At 44.2% G+C, this 20,975-nt stretch overlaps 1 protein-coding gene across 1 annotated transcript in view; it reads right to left on the bottom strand.

The window, feature by feature from the left end:
• LOC147425349 (Transducin/WD40 repeat-like superfamily protein) overlaps positions 1-20,975 on the bottom strand; it is a 90,176-nt gene that overhangs the window by 40,948 nt on the left and 28,253 nt on the right. The window contains exons 4-13 of the mRNA XM_086499410.1: positions 13,482-13,517; positions 13,301-13,386; positions 13,155-13,213; positions 12,911-13,033; positions 12,555-12,683; positions 12,325-12,468; positions 12,147-12,255; positions 12,013-12,073; positions 11,860-11,935; positions 11,041-11,076 (exon numbers count right to left, since the gene is read on the bottom strand). Coding sequence (XP_086355536.1) covers positions 11,041-11,076; positions 11,860-11,935; positions 12,013-12,073; positions 12,147-12,255; positions 12,325-12,468; positions 12,555-12,683; positions 12,911-13,033; positions 13,155-13,213; positions 13,301-13,386; positions 13,482-13,517 — 859 coding nt within the window. The remainder of the gene's footprint in view (positions 1-11,040; positions 11,077-11,859; positions 11,936-12,012; positions 12,074-12,146; positions 12,256-12,324; positions 12,469-12,554; positions 12,684-12,910; positions 13,034-13,154; positions 13,214-13,300; positions 13,387-13,481; positions 13,518-20,975) is intronic.

Genomic DNA, 20,975 nt, shown 5'->3' on the forward strand with positions numbered 1-20,975 from the left:
AGTCTCAAAGGATGGTGTTAGAATGGATCCCGCAAAGGTCGAAGCTATCAAGACATGGCCAGACTTGAAGACTGTGCACGATGTCACAAGCTTCTTGGGATTGTGTTCCTACTATAGAAGGTTTATCAGAAATTTTGCAGAGATAGCATCGCCTTTTCACGCATTGCAATAGAAAGAGGTCACTTTCAGATGGACCCAAAAAGAGATTTCAGCTTTTAGTCTCTTAAAGGAAAAGTTGACTTCAGATCGAGTTATTGTTTTGCCAGATCCTAGGAAGTCATTTGTGGTCCAATGTGACGCGTGTGGCAGTAGCATAGGAGCAGTGCTAATGCAAGATGGACGGGTAGTAGCCTATGAAAGCCGAATTTTGCAAGCGCCAGAGAGGACTATGCAAGTCTATGAGAAAGAGCTCTTGGCCGTGATTCATGCGCTTTCTAGCTGGAAGCACTACCTCTTAGGTGCTGATTTTGTTGTCCAAACAGATCATCAGACCTTGCGATACTTCTTGACACAGTCAAAGTTATCCGAAAAGCATATGCGATGGGCAAACATTCTTTGCATGTTCCACTTCCAGATTATGCATGTGGAAGGCAAGAAGAATGTTGTGGCTGATGCGTTATCAAGAAAGCCACAAATTTCAGCTATGTCAATTCCTTATCATCATGAGTTAGATGACATGAAGAAACAGTATACTACTGATGAGGATTTTGAAGGGATCTTTGAACAGTTACAAGAGGGGCAACATCACGAGCACTACCTCCTCAGAAATGGTTTTATGATGATGAATGGCAGACTTTGTGTCACTAGGCCACTGCGACATAAGGTCATGGAAGAGAGTCATGTCCCACCGTATGCAGGGCATCGTGGCATTGATGCAACAGTTAAAGCGGTAGAGACGTTCTTCTATTGGCCTACCTTGAGGAGAGATGTGTATGCCTTTGTGCGAGCATGCATAGTTTGCCAAAAGGTCAACTTTGACAGGCAAAAGGCACCAGGGTTGTTACAACCACTCCCGATTCCGCATAAGCCATGGGAAAGCATTGCTATGGACTTTATCTTTGATCTTCCAAGGACGCCAACAGGGAATGATGGTATATGGACCATTATCTGCAGGTTCAGCAAGCAAGCCCATTTTATCCCTGTCAGGAAGAAGATAAAATCTGATCAGATGGCACGCTTGTTCATGTATAATGTGTTTAAGTACCATGGTATGCCACAATCGATTATCAGTGATCGTGATCCTCGCATGACCAGTTTGTTCTATTGTTTGAGAACATGAGTACTACGCTCAAGTTCTCGTCTTCGTTTCATCCACAAATTGATGGACAGTCAGAAGAGGCCAATTCTACTGTCTTAGATCTGCTGAAATGCTATGTGTCAGATAATAAGGGCAAGTGGGAACAGTATTTGCTATGCTTGAGTATGCGTACAATAATACGGTGCATTCGTCTACTGGCAAAGCACCTTTTGAAATTGTTGAAGGCGGCAAAAAGGTTCCTCCCATTTTGCACACATAGGACAAGATCTTTGAGGCAGATCGATATGTTGAGAACATGGATGAGATGTATAAGAAGATTAAAGTTGCCTTGGAGAAGACTCAGGCAAAACAGAAAAAGGCTGCTGATCGTCACCGTCGTGAAATGCTACTATCACCTGGTGATTGGGTTCTCTTAAGGTTCGAAAAGGCAAGGTTAAAGAAGATGAAGGGCAAGGAACGACTCTTTCCTAAACTCAGCATGCGTTACTATGGGCCTTTTCAAGTGCTTGACAAGATCAGCGATGTGGCTTACAGGCTGAAATTGCCTGATGCGTGGAAGATTCATAATCCGTTTCACGTGAGTCTTCTAAGACCCTTCGTGGGTGATGTGCCAGAAGATATGCCAGTTGAGAATCAGCCACAAGTTGAGGAACTTGATGACATCCTGGTACCTGAGCAAGTTTTGGCACATGAGGACAGAAAAGTTAAAGGACAAGTTGCAAGACGTTATTTGGTGAAGTTCAAGAACTATCCACCTATGGATGCAAAGTGGATGGAAGAGCATGAACTGTTAGATTCACCAAATGTATTGCAGCTTTACCTTGAAGCCTTTGGGTTACAGCCTACTTATGCCCCAACCCAACGTGTGCAAAGGAGGGGTAATGATAGAGCTAGTACATCAAATGTACATATGAATTCAGTGCCATAGATAGAAATGGCAAAAGTATGAAGGCCTCATTAAGTCATTTGTATCTATGTATGTTACGACCTTTCTTGCGGATACATGCGAGGATAAAAGAGTGTTGATAGCACAAGATCATCAGTGGCGTGTATTTATGGAATGCAATCGAGGACGTTTGCGATTTCAAGAGGGGGGTATGTCACGAGGACGTGGCAGTTATTAACCATGTCACAGAGATGTGGCAACTGCTAACCTTGGTTGTTGGTTTCTTTCCTATGGAATTTATTTTATTTGTTTTGAGACCCTCTTTTTGAAGTAGCAAACGGTCGGACATTGTATGGCCAATGTGAACGGTAGATTCACCTGCAGACGGGAAGTGGTCGGCACTGGAATTCGTATGGTAAGAGGATGTCTAGGCTCAGAGCAAGATCATATAGGTCCCCTCGTCGCACTTAGCAAGTTGGTGGATACTAGGAAGTGAACTCAATTAAGGCGTAAAGTCAAGGTGGGACTACCAACAAAAAGTATCTGACAGTTGGGCCACATTGCACTTTTGGATGCGGTCCCAATGAGGATAGATGGTCATAAGACCAGTGGCAGCCCAACGGAAGCATCTCCTAAAATTTAGGGAACTGCTATTTTGGGCCGTGAAATGTGTTCGCGTCATTACCTCCGGTATGACTAGGGGAACATTTTATAACTCTGCCGCGAAGTCAACTGACGCGTCGGTTGGGATATTTTTAAGCGGCGAACCCGAAACGGGAAAATGCTTGAAAATGCGCCAAGTGTCACATTTTCGTGAACTTTCCTCTTGCAGAAAAATGGGCGCTGATTTTTATGCTAGGAGAGGCCTCATTTCAGTTTTTGTCACAGGTTAAGAGCTATGGAGTGCTTTCTTTCCCTCTCATGTACAGTGTGTTGCTAGGAGTGATGCCCTGCACACTATACACTGCTCTCTCTCTCCCCTACGTGCAGTTATGTGATGCCCCACAAGAGGGCTACTCATTTGACTGATGTACAGTTGTGTGGGTTCATGCTTTTGTGGTGAGGCAAGAGCCTCCTTGAGCAGGAACAGGGGTAGCTAACTGCTGCTCCAAAGCAGGCACTGGTGAGGGTCATAACCTCACCGTAAAGGTGCAAAATCAGCGCTGTGTATGCGCTGTAAATTCACTGTTTTTCAGCCATACGGACGCCAGGATCATTGGGAATCGTGCCCCACTGGCAAAGGACAGTTAGGAGACTGTTTGGGGCTGAAAACAGGGCAAAAACCAGTAAATACAGCGTGCTGAATTTACTGTTTTTGGACAGGAATCAGAGGGTATACGACAGTGCAAGCGAGTTCCAGCAGGGGAATTGGTTTCGCGCAAGTTTTGGGGCTGTTATGTTGCCGAAATTTGGCCAAATCAAATGGTATCTAGGTGGATACACGTGAAGGATTCCCAGGACCTTACCTTGTAATTTACCCTCCTAAAGAATAAAGAAATACCGAAAGGGGGCGCCAATTTTGGGGCCTACAGGTTGTCAGTGGCTGCTCGGAGCATTCTAGCTTCCGAGCCGTGTGTGTGATTAAGTGTTAATTCTCGTCGCAGGTTCTCTTTGCAAAGTGCTTTGTGTGTGTGTCTAAAGTAAAGAATTTCGGGTGAAAGCCAACGCCTACCGCCCTACGGGCCGGTTTCAATCTCTACCATATCTTCCCTCCCCCCCCCCCCCCCCCCTTCCCTTCTCTCATTGTACTACACATTGTACTGGGCACCTTATGTATTAGCTGGCACATCCATGCAGTCCCAGCTTGTAGTAGTAGTTGTTTTTTTTTTTTTTCAATTCTTTTTTATTCCGGACATGGTATCAGATTCACTATGTTGTAACAGCTTGGTCTCATAGGTCATTTTGGCCTTTTGAAGACGTTAATATATCATTTCATATCTCTCTCTCTCTCTCTCTCTCTCTCTCTCTCTCTCTCTCTCTCTCTCTCTCTCTCTCTCTCTCTCACATTCATTCATGCAGGAGGCTGATTTCTATTACTTGAAAGTCCCAATAACACCCAAACGGTGCCAATTCTGAGGGCAAGTACATCACTAATTACAAAGCAAGCCCAAAGGCAGAAATCTGGAAACTGCAAAAACTGGATACAATTGGCCTCATGGCAACTCGAAAACATGAAAACTAGGGTTAAAAACCTCTCCTAAAGAGAGTAGAAAATGCCCTAGCAAGCTAAGTGGAGAAAGGATGATAGCAGCCTTTGAAAGATAGGCACTTCTACCAAAAACCAACTCCACTTCTGTATATCAAAACCTGAATCACCAAAAGCCACTAGATGTGAAAAGGTAAGGAGAATTTGCAGTGGCTAAAGCTCGAAAATCGGGCATAGCCCACCAACTGGTAAAATCTAACACCAAAAGGCAACGGATAAGCAGAGAGGAGAGAGCAGTCAGTGACAAAGATGAGGGAGAAGAGGCAACCAACATCACCAGGGAACTACAAGAGGATGTCAGAAGATGAGCAACAAAGCACTGCACTGGAGCTAACAAGGTGCTATTAGTCCGAATAGAAACCAGTCCACTTGCTAAAGGTGGCTCCTAAGGACCAGAGCTGGTGAGGGAACTTCAAGAAGATAGTGAAGGAGGCTCTCCAGACAGCAACCTTTAGGAACCTGGTGCAGGAACCTCGTAGAGCAAGTAGATAGCAGAGTAGCAAGCTAACAACAGCAAACTCAACCAGCCCAAAGCGGAAAACACGAGGAAGAAGAAGACAAAGAAATAAACACCGAAATAAAGAAGCCAAGGAAATCAAACAACAAAAAAAAAAGCTCCAAAACAAACTTCACACACGCTTACCCACCCTATTGTCTGTTCAAAGAGCACGGGGAAAACAGAGCATGCAAAACTCAACTGTACACACACACCAAAGCAAGGAAATGCAAGCTGAAAAACATAATAAACCAGGAAAGTGAACAAAAAGCAAACCCGCCTAGCAGCTTGCACTAGAGTTCGTCAGGTGACGTAACTTCTCCACCTTCACAAGGACCAGCAACCGTGGCTCGATTTAGGGTCCTTGCTTGCAGGAGCCCCTCCAATTGGTTTCCTCAACACTGCATGGAAGGTGTCGTCAATGCAATCTAATGCTTGAGTTCTCCAAGCATGCATTGCAGGGCAGGAGCCATCCAACCAAGGTTGTATACACTAGATGACTGTAATTAAATTGCGGATGAAACAAAGGAGATCAAAGGTGAAACGAAGGCAAGTCCAGGACCCAAAGGAGGAAGGGTACACGGCGTGGACGGAACAAACCTCTGGCGGTGTACTTGTGCCACAACAGGCAGCAAAGGACCAAAGATTGCGGCATACAACAGCACAACGGGTAGTTTGTGGGCAGCCTCTTGTTTGGAACCCCATGGTCAGAGCACACTGCAAGGCCACTTGGTTGGTAGCAGACCTCATGTTTTGTGGGGTCCCATGGCAGAGGGTCCACCCTGTACTTTTGGAGACTCGCTCAGTTTTCAAGCCTTCTCGAGTAGATTCAAAGCATCCAGCTACAAGGCGTGAGGGGGGTGCAGAGCATGTATCAGGATATTACATAGGCTATACCTGCTAAGAGTGGCATACCCCTCTTGAGACAGCAACTCCCAGTTGGATGGGGGCTTTCAAGGATTGGAGGTCCTCGTTGCAGTTAGAGATTGCTCAGAGTCAGGACCCTGCATGTTTTTTGAGGTTCAGGGAGAGGGTCGTCTTCACAGAGTCATAGGATCCAAGATATGGGCATCTGTGGGAGAACTTGTGTCATAGATCTCGACTCAATAGATCTTTGAGTCAGGACATTGGCGGCTTTGGGCTTGGGAGAGTGGCCCTTTGGTACGAGTGTAGTGGGACCCGAGAGAGTGGTTTTGGCGAGATCCTTTCGTGAGCAACTTTAAGCACTTCAAATAACAACTAAATAGAAAGAGATGCACGACACGAGACGGGAGTGGCGGAGTTCCACCCCAAGAGAGCACTGGCCCCAAACCTTGGCGCCCCTTTTGATATTTCTTTATATCGCTTGAACTCAGTACAATGCCGGTACTCCAATCCCTGCCTGCACCTTCACTCGGAAGCGTGCCAAAGAATGAGCCCTTGGCACATATTCAAAGGCTCTTGGCCTCTCAAAAGCAGTTACATAAAAAGCTTCAAACTCAAAAGCATCTGGTCTCAAAAACTAACACTAAAAGCTGTCTGGCGTAAATCACGGAGATCCGTACAACCTGCCATGTCATCAGCGTAAACGCGGGCGTCCGTACAGTTGCCACGCCATCAGCAATTTCGAAAGAGAGTGTGTGTGCATGTGGTCTTGCATTATTTTAATGCCTTTAGGTCCCCTGGGCCACATCGAGCGGGGTCCCATAAGTTGGTGGGAACTCTTCTTTAAAAAATAGGCCGCTCGACGAGACTTTCCAAGTTGGTAAAACTTCTTGTGCCGCTTCTACTTCTTCTACTGCTTCTTCTTAGGGTTTAGGCCCCTCAGCCAGGATCTGCAGGTTGGCTCCGTTCTTAGTGGCTTGACACGTTAGCGATTTGAAACAGCATTTCTCACTACTCCACCCGAGAGATCACCAAGCATTGAAACCAATATTAAAACCAGAGTCAAAAAGTTTAAATCGGCACCAAGACAAGCTTCAAACAGATTCCAAACAACAAGCTCTCAAATAGATTCAGAAAACTGAAAACATTCTCAACATCGATGAAGCTCGAAAGTCGACAAGGCTTCCATTTTGAAACCTGCATCAAAATTAGGGTTAGATTTCTTCCATAAGGTTGTAGCCGACCGTAGCATGGTGTAACAAACTTGAACACCCCAAGTCTGTCGCGACACGAGAGAGAATCACTTAAAATATTTCACACTTTAAAATCACAATTCAATTTGGTCGACACGGTCCGGCGTAGTTCCGTGCCCAAAGGGATTGGCCCCAAAGACTGGCACCCCTTTCGGTATTTCTTTTATATTAATCTTTGAGCAAAGTACAACTCCCGAGGGACCTCTGCTCTCAAACTCTGCATCCAGATGCTTTGAAGAGTGAGGCCCTTAGGGCTCTTTTATTCTTACAAGGGATGCCAAAAGCAGAGCCCCAAAATCAGTTAAACTCAAAAGCAAAAGTTCCAAAAGCAATTGTTTCCAAAAATCTGCAGTAAAAGCACTCAGCGTAATTTACGAAAATTCACTGCAAAAAGTGGGCATGTTCGTACAACTTGCCACGTCAGCACGTCAACGGAAAATCCGGGTGTTCCATATTGTTGCCACGTCAGCGTCCATATTGCCTGCCACGTCAGCATGTCAGTGCAGGATCCGGAAATCAGTACTACTGTCTGCGTGTGTGTCCGGGCAGAACTGCCATGTCATCAATTTGTGACACATGGTCCATAAGCTCTTGAATAGTCAAAACAACCCTCGACAGACAATGTTCATGTAGCAGTGATGATAGCCCCAAGATATAGCAATCACACTAAGCCTCCAAGGTTATCGGTTCGAGAAGAGAGACTCCCTGAGAGATGTCGAGAAATTTCAAGTAATGATCTGCTAGTGTTTCCTTGGCAAGCATTTCAAGATACCCCACTTTGCCAAAAGTTGCACTCCGAAAAAAAATGTATGAAGGCATGTAACTTTGGAGGAAAAAAACGGTGGCTCCAAAGATCTTTGATTCTTCTGATTAATTCACCATGGCTTATGCCCTATAAGACAGAGCGATGAAGACAGGAGTGCGCCCGATGCGCAATGTAGTAAGGGTGGGAGTGACTAAAAAGTCGGGGATCGGGACACAAAGATTCTTTGATAAAATATCATGTAGGACTTGGAAGCGCCACCTTGCTCTGTCTGCTCTTTGGTAAGACCGGTGTGCTTTCAGAAAAGCTCATGCATGAAGCTCTAATACCACTGTCACATGGACCGGCACCACATGCCAACGGAAAAGAATAGAGTGAGCAACTTGAAGCACTTCAAATGACAACTAAACAGAAAGAGATGCACAACACGAGACGGGAGTGGCGGAGTTCCACCCCAAGAGAGCACTGGCCCCAAACCCTGGAGCCCCTTTCGAGATTTCTTTATATTGCTTCAACTCGGTACAATGCCGGTACTCCAATCTCTGCACCTTCACCCGGAAGCGTGCCAGAGAATGAGCCCTTGGCACATATTTAAAGGCTCTTAGCCTCTCAAAAGCAGTTACATAAAAAGCTTCATACTTAAAAGCATGTGGTCTCAAAAACTGGACCTAAAAGCTGTCTAGCATAAATCACGGAAATCCGTATTAGCTTGCCACGTCATCAGTGTCAGTACAAATGCAACGCTATCAACAATTTCGCAAGAAGAGAGTGTGTGTGCGTCTGGTCCTGCATTATTTTGATGCCTTTAGGTCCCCTGGGCCCCATCAGACGGGGTCCCATAGGTTGGTGGAAACTCTTCTTTTTTAAAAATAGGCCACTCGACGAGACTTTGCAAGTTGGTAAAACTTCTTGTGCCGCTTCTACTTCTTCTGCTGCTGCTTCTTAGGGTTTAGGCCCCTCGGCCAATATCTCTAGGTTGGCTCCGTTCTTCAATGGCTTGAGACATCAGTGATTTGTGATAACTTCCATCAGCAGGATGATAGTGATTCAAGGGGGCGGCCTACACTCCAACCTGCCACCCACGGAGCTCATCCCCCATGAATAGTGCAATGATAGAGAGTGGTGTTGGGAGCTCATCTGCGGCCTGACACTCTGGTTCATCTGGCGGGCCCGCTGCTTTCGCATCTTCGAGGCTCGACATGTCCCATCGACAGAGACTGTCCGCGACATTTGGTTGGAGTTGATCCACACGCCAGTTTGAGAGACTTCAAGGCAACTCCGACCGCATGCGGGAGTGCCGCGATGCTTTCTTGCGACTTTGGTGCCCAGGGCCTTTCTTCACCACATTTCAGGGTATGCCTAGATGGCATTACCAGCCACCAATGTGGTTGTTTCCCCCTCCCATTTCATGATTTAGCCCTCAATGTACATATCTTGTCTTTCCATTGGGAGAGTCTCCCCATGTTTCTGATGTAACCCTCTCTAGCAAAGGCCGGTTGTAGCCCTTTGGGCACTGTTATTAACTAATGGAAGGATCTTTTTCTAGGGGAAAAAAAATGCCACTGTCAGTGCCCCTGTTTGGGTATTCCTTTATAAGTATAACTCTTCTCATTAATGGAGTCGGAGAGCTCAAATCTGAGAGTGAACCGACGGTGGTGGTGTGGAACCGAAGGTGGAGGTCCATAAGGCAACGGTAGTGGCACTTTGGACATAACAAGTAGATGTTCTCTTAAAGCCTTGAAGATACGTCCCAAGAATTGAGAAACATCTCCAAAGCTCCAAAGTGAAGAGGTAACAAGAGGATTATGAGAAAGCGAGCAAGGAAGACGAGTAGATCTGAGAATTTTGTTGAGGGATAGAAGGGTAACATGAGGATTAAGAGAACCTAAGTGATTGTGCAAAGCCTCCAAATCAATCCGATCATCCGTCTATTTCTGCTTTTGTTGCTCGGCCAGACACCTCAATTGTCAAACCATGTACTGAGCATGGGTCTCCTTTGGATGCTTTGGGTGGAAGGACTGTGTGAATTTTTGCGTTGTCCATTCTGGTGATCTCCATGTTCTCGGTCCATGTTGTTAAGAATTATTTCGGTTTGCAAAGGGCAAGGAAGCAATTGAAGCTCTGATACTGCTATTATCACTTGCGGCGAGTAATCTGATGGAATACACAAAGGAAACCACAATCTGCAAAACTTTGGAACACTTCATCACTTCAAACAACTTGAACTGAACTGAATTGAAACAAAGAGTGAAGAGAGAGAGAGAGAGAGAGAGAGAGAGGATGTTGGACCAGGATGCCCCTTTGCACAGTTGGTGGCCCTAAACAGCCACTGTCAATGCCCCCATTTGGGTATTTCTTTATTAGTTTGACTCTTCTCATTCATGAGTCGGAGGACTGAAATCCGAGAGTTGGTGCTCATGCAATCACGCGGCGTCAATCCTCGTAAACTGGTGCAAGTGACCCAAAAGTGCTTTCAAAGTCTGGAAACGAATCGGCTCACACCAAGCCCTTCACATGCTTTGTAAAGACCACCTCTAGTGAGCTCCTACTTCTTGGTTCTCGGTCTCTCAGCCCTCCTAACACATACATTTTATCAACTCTCTTAGACTGTGACATTAGAATAGCCAGAGAAATGTCTATTATCCTCTCTGTCTAAACCAAATGAAGGGACTACCATATCCTCAGGAGCCTTGTCAGGCTATGGGGAAAAAGGGTGGTAAAACTGTTGAAGGTGGAAACGCCTCGAGGAGGACCCTAGGCAATGGGGTCCCTACGTTTATATACCTAGAGTAATCCAAGGAGCCTCTATCTCCCTCTGTTGTTTTCTTTCTTTCCCTCCTTCTGGCTCTCTCTCCCTTTGATCTCCTAGTGTCTATAGACCCCACGGAGTCCCCCACAATCTCTGACATGTGCAGCTGGAGTGAACCATAAATACATGCCTAAACAGGTTTCATATTTCTTGACATGTGGTCTCTTGGATGGGCTTGGAGACTCTGATGGATGGGATCAGGGTGCCACATACGCAGGCACCCCGAGATTTATCAAAATCCATGATAGTGTTGGTCCCTGAAAGCATGATGCTGATATGTAAACAAGCAATGGCATCTTTGTTGGGGTTGGATCATGCAAAGCCACAGCCTACATTTACTAAAGTCGCTTGTAGTAGGGGATTTGTACTAAGGTCCAAGACACACTTTCATGGTTCACTTTATGGTACAGTCTGACTGGAACAAATTTTGAGAACATAAAAAGACAAACATCCAATTTTTCAATAGCTAGGATGCTGAAAAAAAAACAAAGAAAACTAAAGTTACCTTGCCCTTGTGTGCATCTATTGTCTGTAAGGGAATCTGCATTTGCAAAGCCACAACTAATCAATCAGAATTCTAGAATTCTTCAAAACAGACTGCAATCCAATTCACATTCACAAGAATATGAACACTGTAACAGAAGCAACTACAGCAGACTTCCTTTTTGTTACAGAAGCAACTACAGCAGACTTCCTTTTTTGTTACGTAAATAAGAAAGATGAGGTTTTGATTGCTAAAGTAATGTTGAAACTCACAGAAGGTTTTACACTAACTGCAAGATTAGAATTGCTTATAAAATGTTCACAACAAACCAGACAAAAGAAGATAAGTTCTAGAGAAGAAGTGGCATGCCTTACAAGGATGAGAACGGACTTAAAGCAAACATGACGACGGTATGGGCTCTCACTCAGCAGAATTAAAGCCAATGCAAACATGCACATTGCAGTGGAGAAATGAGGAAGACGCCATGCAAGTAATGACTTGTTACCAGCTGAAAGCAACAAAAACTCTTGTAATCCATGTGTAAGTCAAACTTGTTCAACTCTTCATTTAAAAACTGTTGAAAATCTTAACATCATCGATCTGTCCGTTGATGTGAATACCAGATACAGGGGGCAATGATATATTCTTTTTCCAAAAAATAAGCCTACAATCAACCTATATAAGAATAGATATTCCCCAAAACATGATGAATAGCGTAACGAACATATAAACAGGTATTTCTGAAACAGACGTCTGTGTGTCTCTACATATATGACCTAAAATCAAGGTCGTGCAATCACATGGGCATGCATCAGGACAGCTGGAACATCAAAAAGATACCTTGCTTCGTAGGTCCCATAGCTTGACTGAACCATCATGAGAAGCTGATAAAATATGGCGCCTTGAGTGTCGATGCCTTAAAAATTAAGTAACAGCTGTAGTAACCATCCTTAAAAGGTCCAAACAGCAAATAACAGTTCAGCAGAACCTTACCATTTACAAGCAGTAATCCATGCCTTGTGAGATGATAGCTGAAAAATAGGTGTATTAGTGCCTGAAACAAAATGTTGAAGGTTAGTTTACATATCTCTTTTAAAAAAATAAGATCTCAGTGCTTGGAGAGTTACCTGGCATACGAGGATCCCAAATCCTTAAAATTGGGTCAGCTCCACCTGCTGCAAACAGTGCCATATTATCTCCTCCCACGCTAAGGCAATGCAATGCTTTGGGACCTATCTGCCAGCATCCACACAGTAAAAGATGATTTTCAACACAATGCCCATAAACAGCAATAGACTTATTTACCAGTGTTTCTGTATTGATATTAGTCTCAACATCCCAACTTCTGATTGACTGATCCCACGAAGCAGACACAATTGAATCTCGCTGACCCCAACTGACTGCTGAAACACACTGTGTGTGACCCTCTAAGGTAATACTTGTACCAACCTGCTCTCACGCACAAGAGTTTGTAAGACAATCAAGAGACTGAAAAAAACAAACAAATCATAGTGCATAACAGCTAGTAAATACACCTCTAGCTCTTGAGCCTCAGCAGAAGCATCCAGTTTCCTCTTTTTACTACGAACAGTGAGACTCTCTCCATTTTCATCTTCTGAAATATTCCACAGCTTTATCGAGCAATCCCAAGAACCTGAACAGACCTGCAAAACAAACTTTTGGCTTAGTTGCCATACATTGCAGCCCAAGACATTCCAATTTTGATGCAAACGTTAGAGGCTCTCACTTCACTGTTGGCTTGCAAAATGAGCAGGAAATCATGTCAGCTGAAAACTTTTTTTAAAGAGATGGTGTCTAGCATCCCAAAGCAAACTATAATGCTGCCTCATCAAAAAGCCAAAGATGTGACGTCTTATACCAAAGAACTTACAGCAGTGCCGGAACCGTTTGAAGCAACACACTGAACCGCAGAAGTATGACCCTTCAAAACTTTCACAGGCCGCTCAAGAGTCACTGCAGTATTCACAGCCTCCTGAGAGCTAGTGAGAGATAACTGCAAAGGAGCAAACAGAGCCATGACTAAATAAAGAACAAGGAGTAAACAATGACTTATGTATTTAGAATATAACATGTCCTGCAAACTCTAGAACAAGATAAGTAAATCATCTACTGACCTCCCACCTACGAACTGTATGATCCTTCGAGCCAGAAATTAATACCCACATCTCATCCCCTAATGAAGTCGGAAAAAAAATTAGTAGACTACATAAAGCGTAAATGATCTGTTTTTTACCTGGGTTCCTCAATAAAAGGTTGATACCTGTTGGTCTAGAAGCTTCAAGGGAGCTTATTGCATCACCATGGCCCTCCAGGGATTGCACAACTGATCCATCAGCACCCCAAATCCTTAAAAAATTGTCCACAGAGTCGAGGTGTGAGAAAGTTTTCATTCCACACAACAATTCAACAAGAATTACAAAGAGCTCAGTAAAGGAATTAACCTTATAGAAGTATCATAAGATCCTGTTGCGATGTACCTGCAAAAGAAGCTTCGCGATCTTCACGATATAGTTCACATGCTTGAAGCATCTTATAGAACTCAATGAACCAAAACATCTATACAACGTACAAATAAAAGAAACAAAAAAATCCACAAACACTTAAATAGCAAAGGCTTTTCCAGCAAAAAAAAACCTGTATTGGTCACCCACGGAGAGAGAAAAAAATCATAGGCTGAAAACGTACCAATCAACAATTACAGCTCTGACAATTTCATACAGGTGAAAGCACTTGAAGTATGTTTACTCAATGCATAAGCGAAAAATCTTAAAACTAGACAATTTGAAGAACAGTGGAATCCTTAGATGTCTTAATCCTCTAAAATCTAAACAAAAGCTACCTGATCTCATTAGGCTAATGTAACTAGCTAGCTCGAAGCAGAGATCACTAATCAATTGAAAATGTAAATTGATTCCAAAACCAACCTTGTCATTTCAAGGTGATGATGGAGATAATTGCACCCGCCGGTACCAAAAAAAAGGATTAAAAATGTCTTCCATGCATGCATATAAAAGATTTAGGAATTAAAAACAAGAGCTCATAAGTAAATAAGAGGGTTAATCCCAGTTACTCATTCATTGATAAACAATTACCCTCCATCAGGGTTGTCCTCGTACGGCGTACTAAACGATCCGTACGTACCGTACCGTACCGTACGACTCGTACGTTCCATACATGACTGGTCTTTTTTTTTTTTTTTTTTTTTTTTTGGGTGCGTTGCTTTGTGGGGTGGGATCGACTGCATGTGACCAAGAGCCCAATGGTTGCATTGGCTCAAGCAACCATGACCAATGTGTGACGAGGCTCGGGTAGCGGATCTACTATGGTCGCCAGCACTTGGAGATCATGATTCTTCTTTTTTCGGACATTGCGTTTCCAATGTCCATGGATAGATCTTTTATGTTCTAACTTGTAAGACTTAAGTTGCAAGTAGTTAGTACTAAGTACTAAGGTCTATGTCATGACTCATATGATCTATCATGTTCTAACTTGTTTAGTCTCTCTTGTAGTGTGTAAGACAATTTTTATTTTTTTTTGCATCGTACGTTACGTCAACGTACGTCTAATTTTTTTTAGTTCGATTAGTACCGCACGTCTTCGTACGTGGCCGTACGTGTCAATTTTGACCTCCATAACAATGTTATAACACGAGTGATCAATTTAAAAACGATCAATCTTCTATTGTTGTGCAACCAAGAAGATGGAGTACTTCTATACCTCAGAGATAGTGTGGATTTTCTTCTTGCACACGTGCTAGACAGTAGTTGTTCTTGTTATTTATGTTTCTTAGTGTGATACTTAAAACATCTTCCTTCTCGATTCGTTCTTCAAGAATTAACCAACCTCCTACTATTCCTTGAGCAGATTTTTCATCACGTGTCAACTTAGGGATTTTCAGAGTTTTAGCCTTTCCTTTGTTATCACTGTTAGGTGAAGAGTTCTATGGTTTAGGTGTAGAGGAAGATTGAGAAGAAGAAGAATTACCGTTGGTCCTACCATTGCTCTTACCATTGTTCTTACCATTTTGTTGGTTATGAGGGTTTTTTGGAGTCTTTGAAGGTGACTTGTTCTCTTTAGCCTTACCTTTGTTGTGTTTCATTTCTCGCTCAAGAGCTAACATGACGGGGGCATTGTAGTCAGTAGGGTCTAAGAGTCAAGACTTCTACGCGTCCAAACCAAAGAGGAAAGCCTCCGTGCAATCCTCATCCGAATTATGCAATTGCACACCAAAATACAGTTAGAAAAAGACATAACGGGAGTCCCATTTTTCTTGAGGCCTCTCCAATTCTCTTTCAACCAATCAAGGTACTACAATGGCATAAAACGAGCCTTGAGCTTGTCTTGAAAGTCGACCAAAATGTAAGATAGTGGTTCGCCATCCCGCGGCATGCTCCAGATGGTCGGCCAATTGTGCCTCTTGTTAGTCTTGATACCAATTAATGGCATCATGAAACAAAGAAGCGGAGTGGATCTCCCGACTACACGGACCGCCTACAAACATGCGTCGCGGACGAACCCTCCCCAACCATAGCCACCATCCAACAGCTCTCCCGTGCTCGGGCCAACGTCCGAGGACATAGGCGTGCACCTGTACGACCGAGCATCTCACACCTCCCGGCCTCACCTCCTCAAGCTGACCTTCACACACTCCTCAGGCACTAACCACTGGGAATCTGTTAGTGGGGGTCGATAACTACAAATGAGGCCTTGCCCTCCCTTTTCTAATAATGGTCAGCCTCACTGGCTGTGTTCACACTACGTCCATCCGGACACTGGACGCCCGATCCCCTCTCCTGTAAGGAGGACATAACATACTTCCCCCCTTAAGAACCATTGATGTCCTCATCAATGAAGTTGGGATACTGAGCTTTCAAAGCTCTAACTGATTCCCAAGTAGCAAACCTTTCAGATTGACCCTTCCATTTAATTAAGTACTCGTCATAAGCCTTTTGGCGCGAATGAGGGGTACGATGATCTAAAACTGCCTCTGGTTCTCGAGGAATATACTCAATTTGGATATCTTGCCATACATTTTCCTCGATATGCACAACAATGTCAGCCTGGCCTAGTTTTTCTTCAAGGTGGCTGACATGAAATATTGGATGTACGCTAACATCCGAAGGAAGAGCCAGTTTGTAGGCAACTTGGCCAATTTTTCACACAGACCACAATATCTAGCTGAAAGCTTATAATGCTTTCCCATTCGCATAGTCTAGGAATCCTTAGGTATCCTCTAATAGACCCATTGTCCCACATCTAGAGTCCCTGGAGATCTCTTTTGATTAGCATAAGTGGTGACTCGATCACGAGCCGTTCTTATACTATCCTTAGCCAGTTCGAGCATTTCTTGCATGTCATACAAGAAATCACGAGCTTGGGGTTCCTTGACTTTCTCTAAGCCAATGGCAATCGAGGATTTAGGATCAAACCCATACATCAGCATGAATGGGCTAAATCCAGTAGCAGAATGCTTGCTACTATTGTAGGCAAACTCTAAATGTGGAAGATACCTTTCCCAATCAGACTGTCGATGAGAGACATAAGCCCTCAACATGTCCTCTAATGTCTGATTCATCCTCTCAGTTTGTCCATTGGTCAGAAGACGACATACTCAACTTCATCTGAAGATGAGCAAACACATCTCGCCAAAATCGCTAACGATATCCTCTCACAGATCGTACAACTTGTAAAGCTCATCAGTAAATAAAACTGCCAACTCATGGCTTTTTACTGTCGATTTCGTTGAAATAAATTTCCCTTTTTTTGTAAGTCTATCGACCACTACCCAAATGGCGTCATTGCCTCAACTAGTATTTGGCAAACCATGGAAATACTTTGCCACTTGGCATCTAGGATTTCCAATGGATGTAGCAGGCCAGCTTTCCTAAAGCGCTCTGTCTTTTTGACCTGACACTGAGCGCATCTCTTCACATAGCTCTCTATGTAAGAGCGCATTCTTGGCCAATAGCCAAAGTTCTGTAAATGCTTGGGTGCCCAACGCTAGGAACATCATGGCATTCGAACAAAATCCTTCGTCGAACCTCATCGATTTTCGGCACACAGACCTTTCCATTTCTGAACAATAGTCTACCTCTAATGGAAGATTGTCGTTGTCTCGTCTCTCCAGCACGACTCACTTGGGTCTCCGGACCAACCAAGCCTGTACACAAGTCATGCCCCGCTTCGACCTCGTTCCATATCTTGCCAAAATAGCTATCGGTACGACATAGCCCTTGGATAGAGAGATAGAAATCCGTCGAGATTTCAGCCATAGACAAGGCATTAACTTTAGGAATCCTGCTGACTGTATCAGCAACTCGATTGCTGGATCCTTTTCTATAACGGATCTCAAAGTCAAACTCTGGCATAAGTTCAACCCATCTAGCCTTCGAGCCTCTGAGATCACCCTGATCACAGATGTAGCGCAAGGAGTGATGATCTGTCCATCCAACAAACGTAGAGCCATACAGGTAGTGCCGCCATTTTCTCAAGGCGTGGACTACTGCGTAAAGCTCCTTTTCATACCTTGGATAACGCATCTCAGCGTCAGAAAGTTTCTTACTTTCAAACGGAGTTGAACATCCATCCTAGTATAACGCCGCACCAATGGCATAATCACTAGCATCCGTTTCAACCACAAACGGTTTTCTAGGATCCACAATGTGCAATATTGGCGCGGTAGTCACAAGTGCTTTAGTGTCCGAAAGCTCTCGTCGAGACGCTCATCCCAGACCACAAGGGGGTTACCCTTACGGTGAGGACTCGAAGTCTTCGCTCCTTTCACCCCTCCTTTTAAAAGTTGCGTAACCAGAGCAGCAACTTTGGAGTAGTCCTTGATAAATTTGCGAAAGAATCATGTAAAGCCTGAAAAGGACTCACATTCTTCAAAATGGGCCAATTTCGCACTTTATCCAGCTTTTCAAGGTCAACGCGAATTCCATCGCAAGTAATGATGTGACCCAAATACAGAAGCTCTTTCTTGAAGAATTCACAATTGGAAGCCTTAGCATAAAGCTTCTCAGTTCTCAGTACTTCGAGAACGGCGCGTATATGCACTAAATGCTCAGACAAACTTCGGCTGTAGATCAAGATGTCATCGAGAAATACAACAACGAAGTTGCCTACAAACGGTCGCAGCAGATCGTTCATCATATGCTTGGGAACATCTTCCAGTTGGATCCATATTTGATGATAGCCTGATCACAAGTCTATCTTCGTAAAATACAACGCTCCATGGAGCCGATCTATCAGATCATCTATACGCGGGAGATACGTCTATACGTGGGAAGCAGATACTTATTCTTGATAGTGAGCTTATTCAGGCCCTTGTAATTTCACAAAAGCGCATAATGTTATCCTTCTTTCGAGAAAGAAACACAGGCGCTCCCCACGAGGATTTACTTGGCCGAACAAAACCTCTATCGAGATAATCTTTCAGCTACCACTCAATCTCGTCCTCCTTGGTTTAACTAAACCGATAGGGTTGCTTTGAGAAGGAATGAGTACCAGCCACCAACTCAATGCCGTGATCTATGCCTCTGAAGGCAGCAAGCCAGGAGGTAGATCATCGGGAAAAACATCCTTGAAATCAGTCATGATTTCTCCGATCAGATTGAATTCGTCGAAATCTCGAAGTTCAATAGAAGAACATGAAACATTTTTACGAAATCCAGTGACAGAAGTACCACGCACTAATGAATCAAACTAAGCAGATGGTACACACTGATAAAAGTCGACATCAGAAGACTTCGTATCTTTATACATTTCTATAGCAATAACAACTCGTATTGCAAAACCATTATTTACAGAAATTTGATTACAAAGCGACACAGATACATGAGCTTGTTCAACAAAAACAAGAGAGTGATGTACATAGTCTATATACAATGATCCTGTTTATCATAAATCCATGGAATTCCTAAAATAACATATGCTCTATCCAGGCCAATGATGTGCAAATCCAGGTTCTCTTTGTAATCAGCTAGCTCGAGCAAAAAATCCCGAACCATTTGATTCTATACATCTATATCCTCGCCACAAGCCATCTTCACGCGATACTCATGGTCACTATCCCGCGTCTGCAGGCTCAGTTTCTGCACCAATTTTGCATCCACAAAATTCTATGAGCTTCCATTATCAAGGAGTGCGGTCACGTCGCCACCATTGATCTTCCCGGAGACACGAAAAGATCCTGCTTATCAAACACTTTGGTGCTAAAAGTACAATAGTGCATGAACTGTGCGCTAAATGATGGATTTCAACTTGAATAACATCAGAGTTACCTGAGATCTCGTGAATTTGAATCGAAGCACGACCCTGCGGTTTCTTGGTCTTCTTCTGGGGCAACCCTTGATTTGGTGACCTGTCTGGCCACATCCGAAGCAAGCCCCCTTCTTCACTGCATGAGCAATTGAAGCATTTTTTGGCTTTCTTCTTCTCCAGAGAAGGTCTCGACGGTGATTTGGACCTTTGTTGGAATCGAGGTTGCTTCCTTGAAGCGCCCTTGCCAGATTGATGGTTTGAAGTTCTTTTCTTTTCATGATTCGCTCCATTTATTAAATGGAACGTCTTGGCCTTTGCCACTGCATCCTCGACGTCAGTCGAGGCTTTGTCTTTAATTACCCTCATGTAATCCCAGCAAGTACATGTACACAGCATGAGTAGAGTCCACCTTACAGAAGGTGAGTGCTTCCTTGAAAGTTGTCGTGTACTTATCAAAGGATAGAGTCTTCATCGAAAGACACTGCGATTTCGCATACGGTTTAAAGGATCCATTTTGGCGAAGTCTCTATTGAACTTCACACAAAAATCAGCCCATGTTGTAGGCTTTTCTATCATATCACGCAGAGTCTTTATCGAAAGACACTGCGATTTCGCATACGGTTTAAAGGATCCATTTTGGCGAAGTCTTTATTGAGCTTCACACAAAAATCAGCCCGCGTTGTAGGTTTTTCGATCATATCACGCCACCAGGGAAGCGCCTTGCTGCGCAATTAAAGAGGGATCGTCTGAATCCTCCGTCCATCATGCTACCCATGGGGTCAAAGTACGTGGTCACTCGTGAAGCCAGTTATTTACGGTCAGTTCCGTACATTCCTTCTCTTCTCCTCAGACATTTGTGGTTTTGTACGGAAATGTGGCAGTTGGACCACCCTGTGAATGCCCAAAATCAGCAACCTGCGTCCGCACTTGCTAGAGATGACTTTCTCTGAGAGCGCGCGTGTGCAAAAGCGTGAGAGAGAGAGAGAGAGAGAGAGAGAGAGAGAGAGAGAGACAATAGACACAAACGCCACAGATGGTGAAGACCCTGAGCAGAAGACCCTGTCAGTACACCACATGTCTGTGGAAGTGGGGACCCCCCTGGCCCCATAAATAGGTGGCCAAGGGGAGGTAGGGCAATGCCTGGAAAAATCCCCCACAACCCAACAAAAAAATGATATATAGAAATATATGTGGGTGTCCGGACAAAAGTGGGCAGCTGGCCCCACACTTGGGCGGCCGGACAAGGTAAGCCTAGACTATGGGTGGCCAGCCCGGAGACATACTAGCCGTACAAGTATGCCCTAGACTTGTGAAGCAGCAGAGTGGTGTAAGTCTAACACCCCCTCTCAACACCTAATGCTGAACAAACTGCGTGAAGCCAAAGATATGAGGCAAATGATGAAGATGTCTGCAACAGTCTGGGTTGTCCCAACCAGAGTTACCCGGAACGCGGAACGGGAACAGCGACGAGCCTCCCTGCGGAACGGGGGAACAGGAATGGGCCCGGAACGGGAACGGCGCAGAACGGCAGGCTAAAACAACACCCAAATATTTTTTTTTTTAGCGTTATGTGTTTGAATACAAGTAGTATTAGAGTCCTTTGACTCTAATACCCACAAAAAACACGAATCGAAGACCATTTAACCTTATTATGACTTGATTGGGATGTCAGG

This window comes from Adiantum capillus-veneris, chromosome 25, assembly GCF_014529385.1.
Source record: "Adiantum capillus-veneris isolate H3 chromosome 25, ASM1452938v2, whole genome shotgun sequence".
In the NCBI taxonomy this organism is placed as follows: domain Eukaryota; kingdom Viridiplantae; phylum Streptophyta; class Polypodiopsida; order Polypodiales; family Pteridaceae; genus Adiantum; species Adiantum capillus-veneris.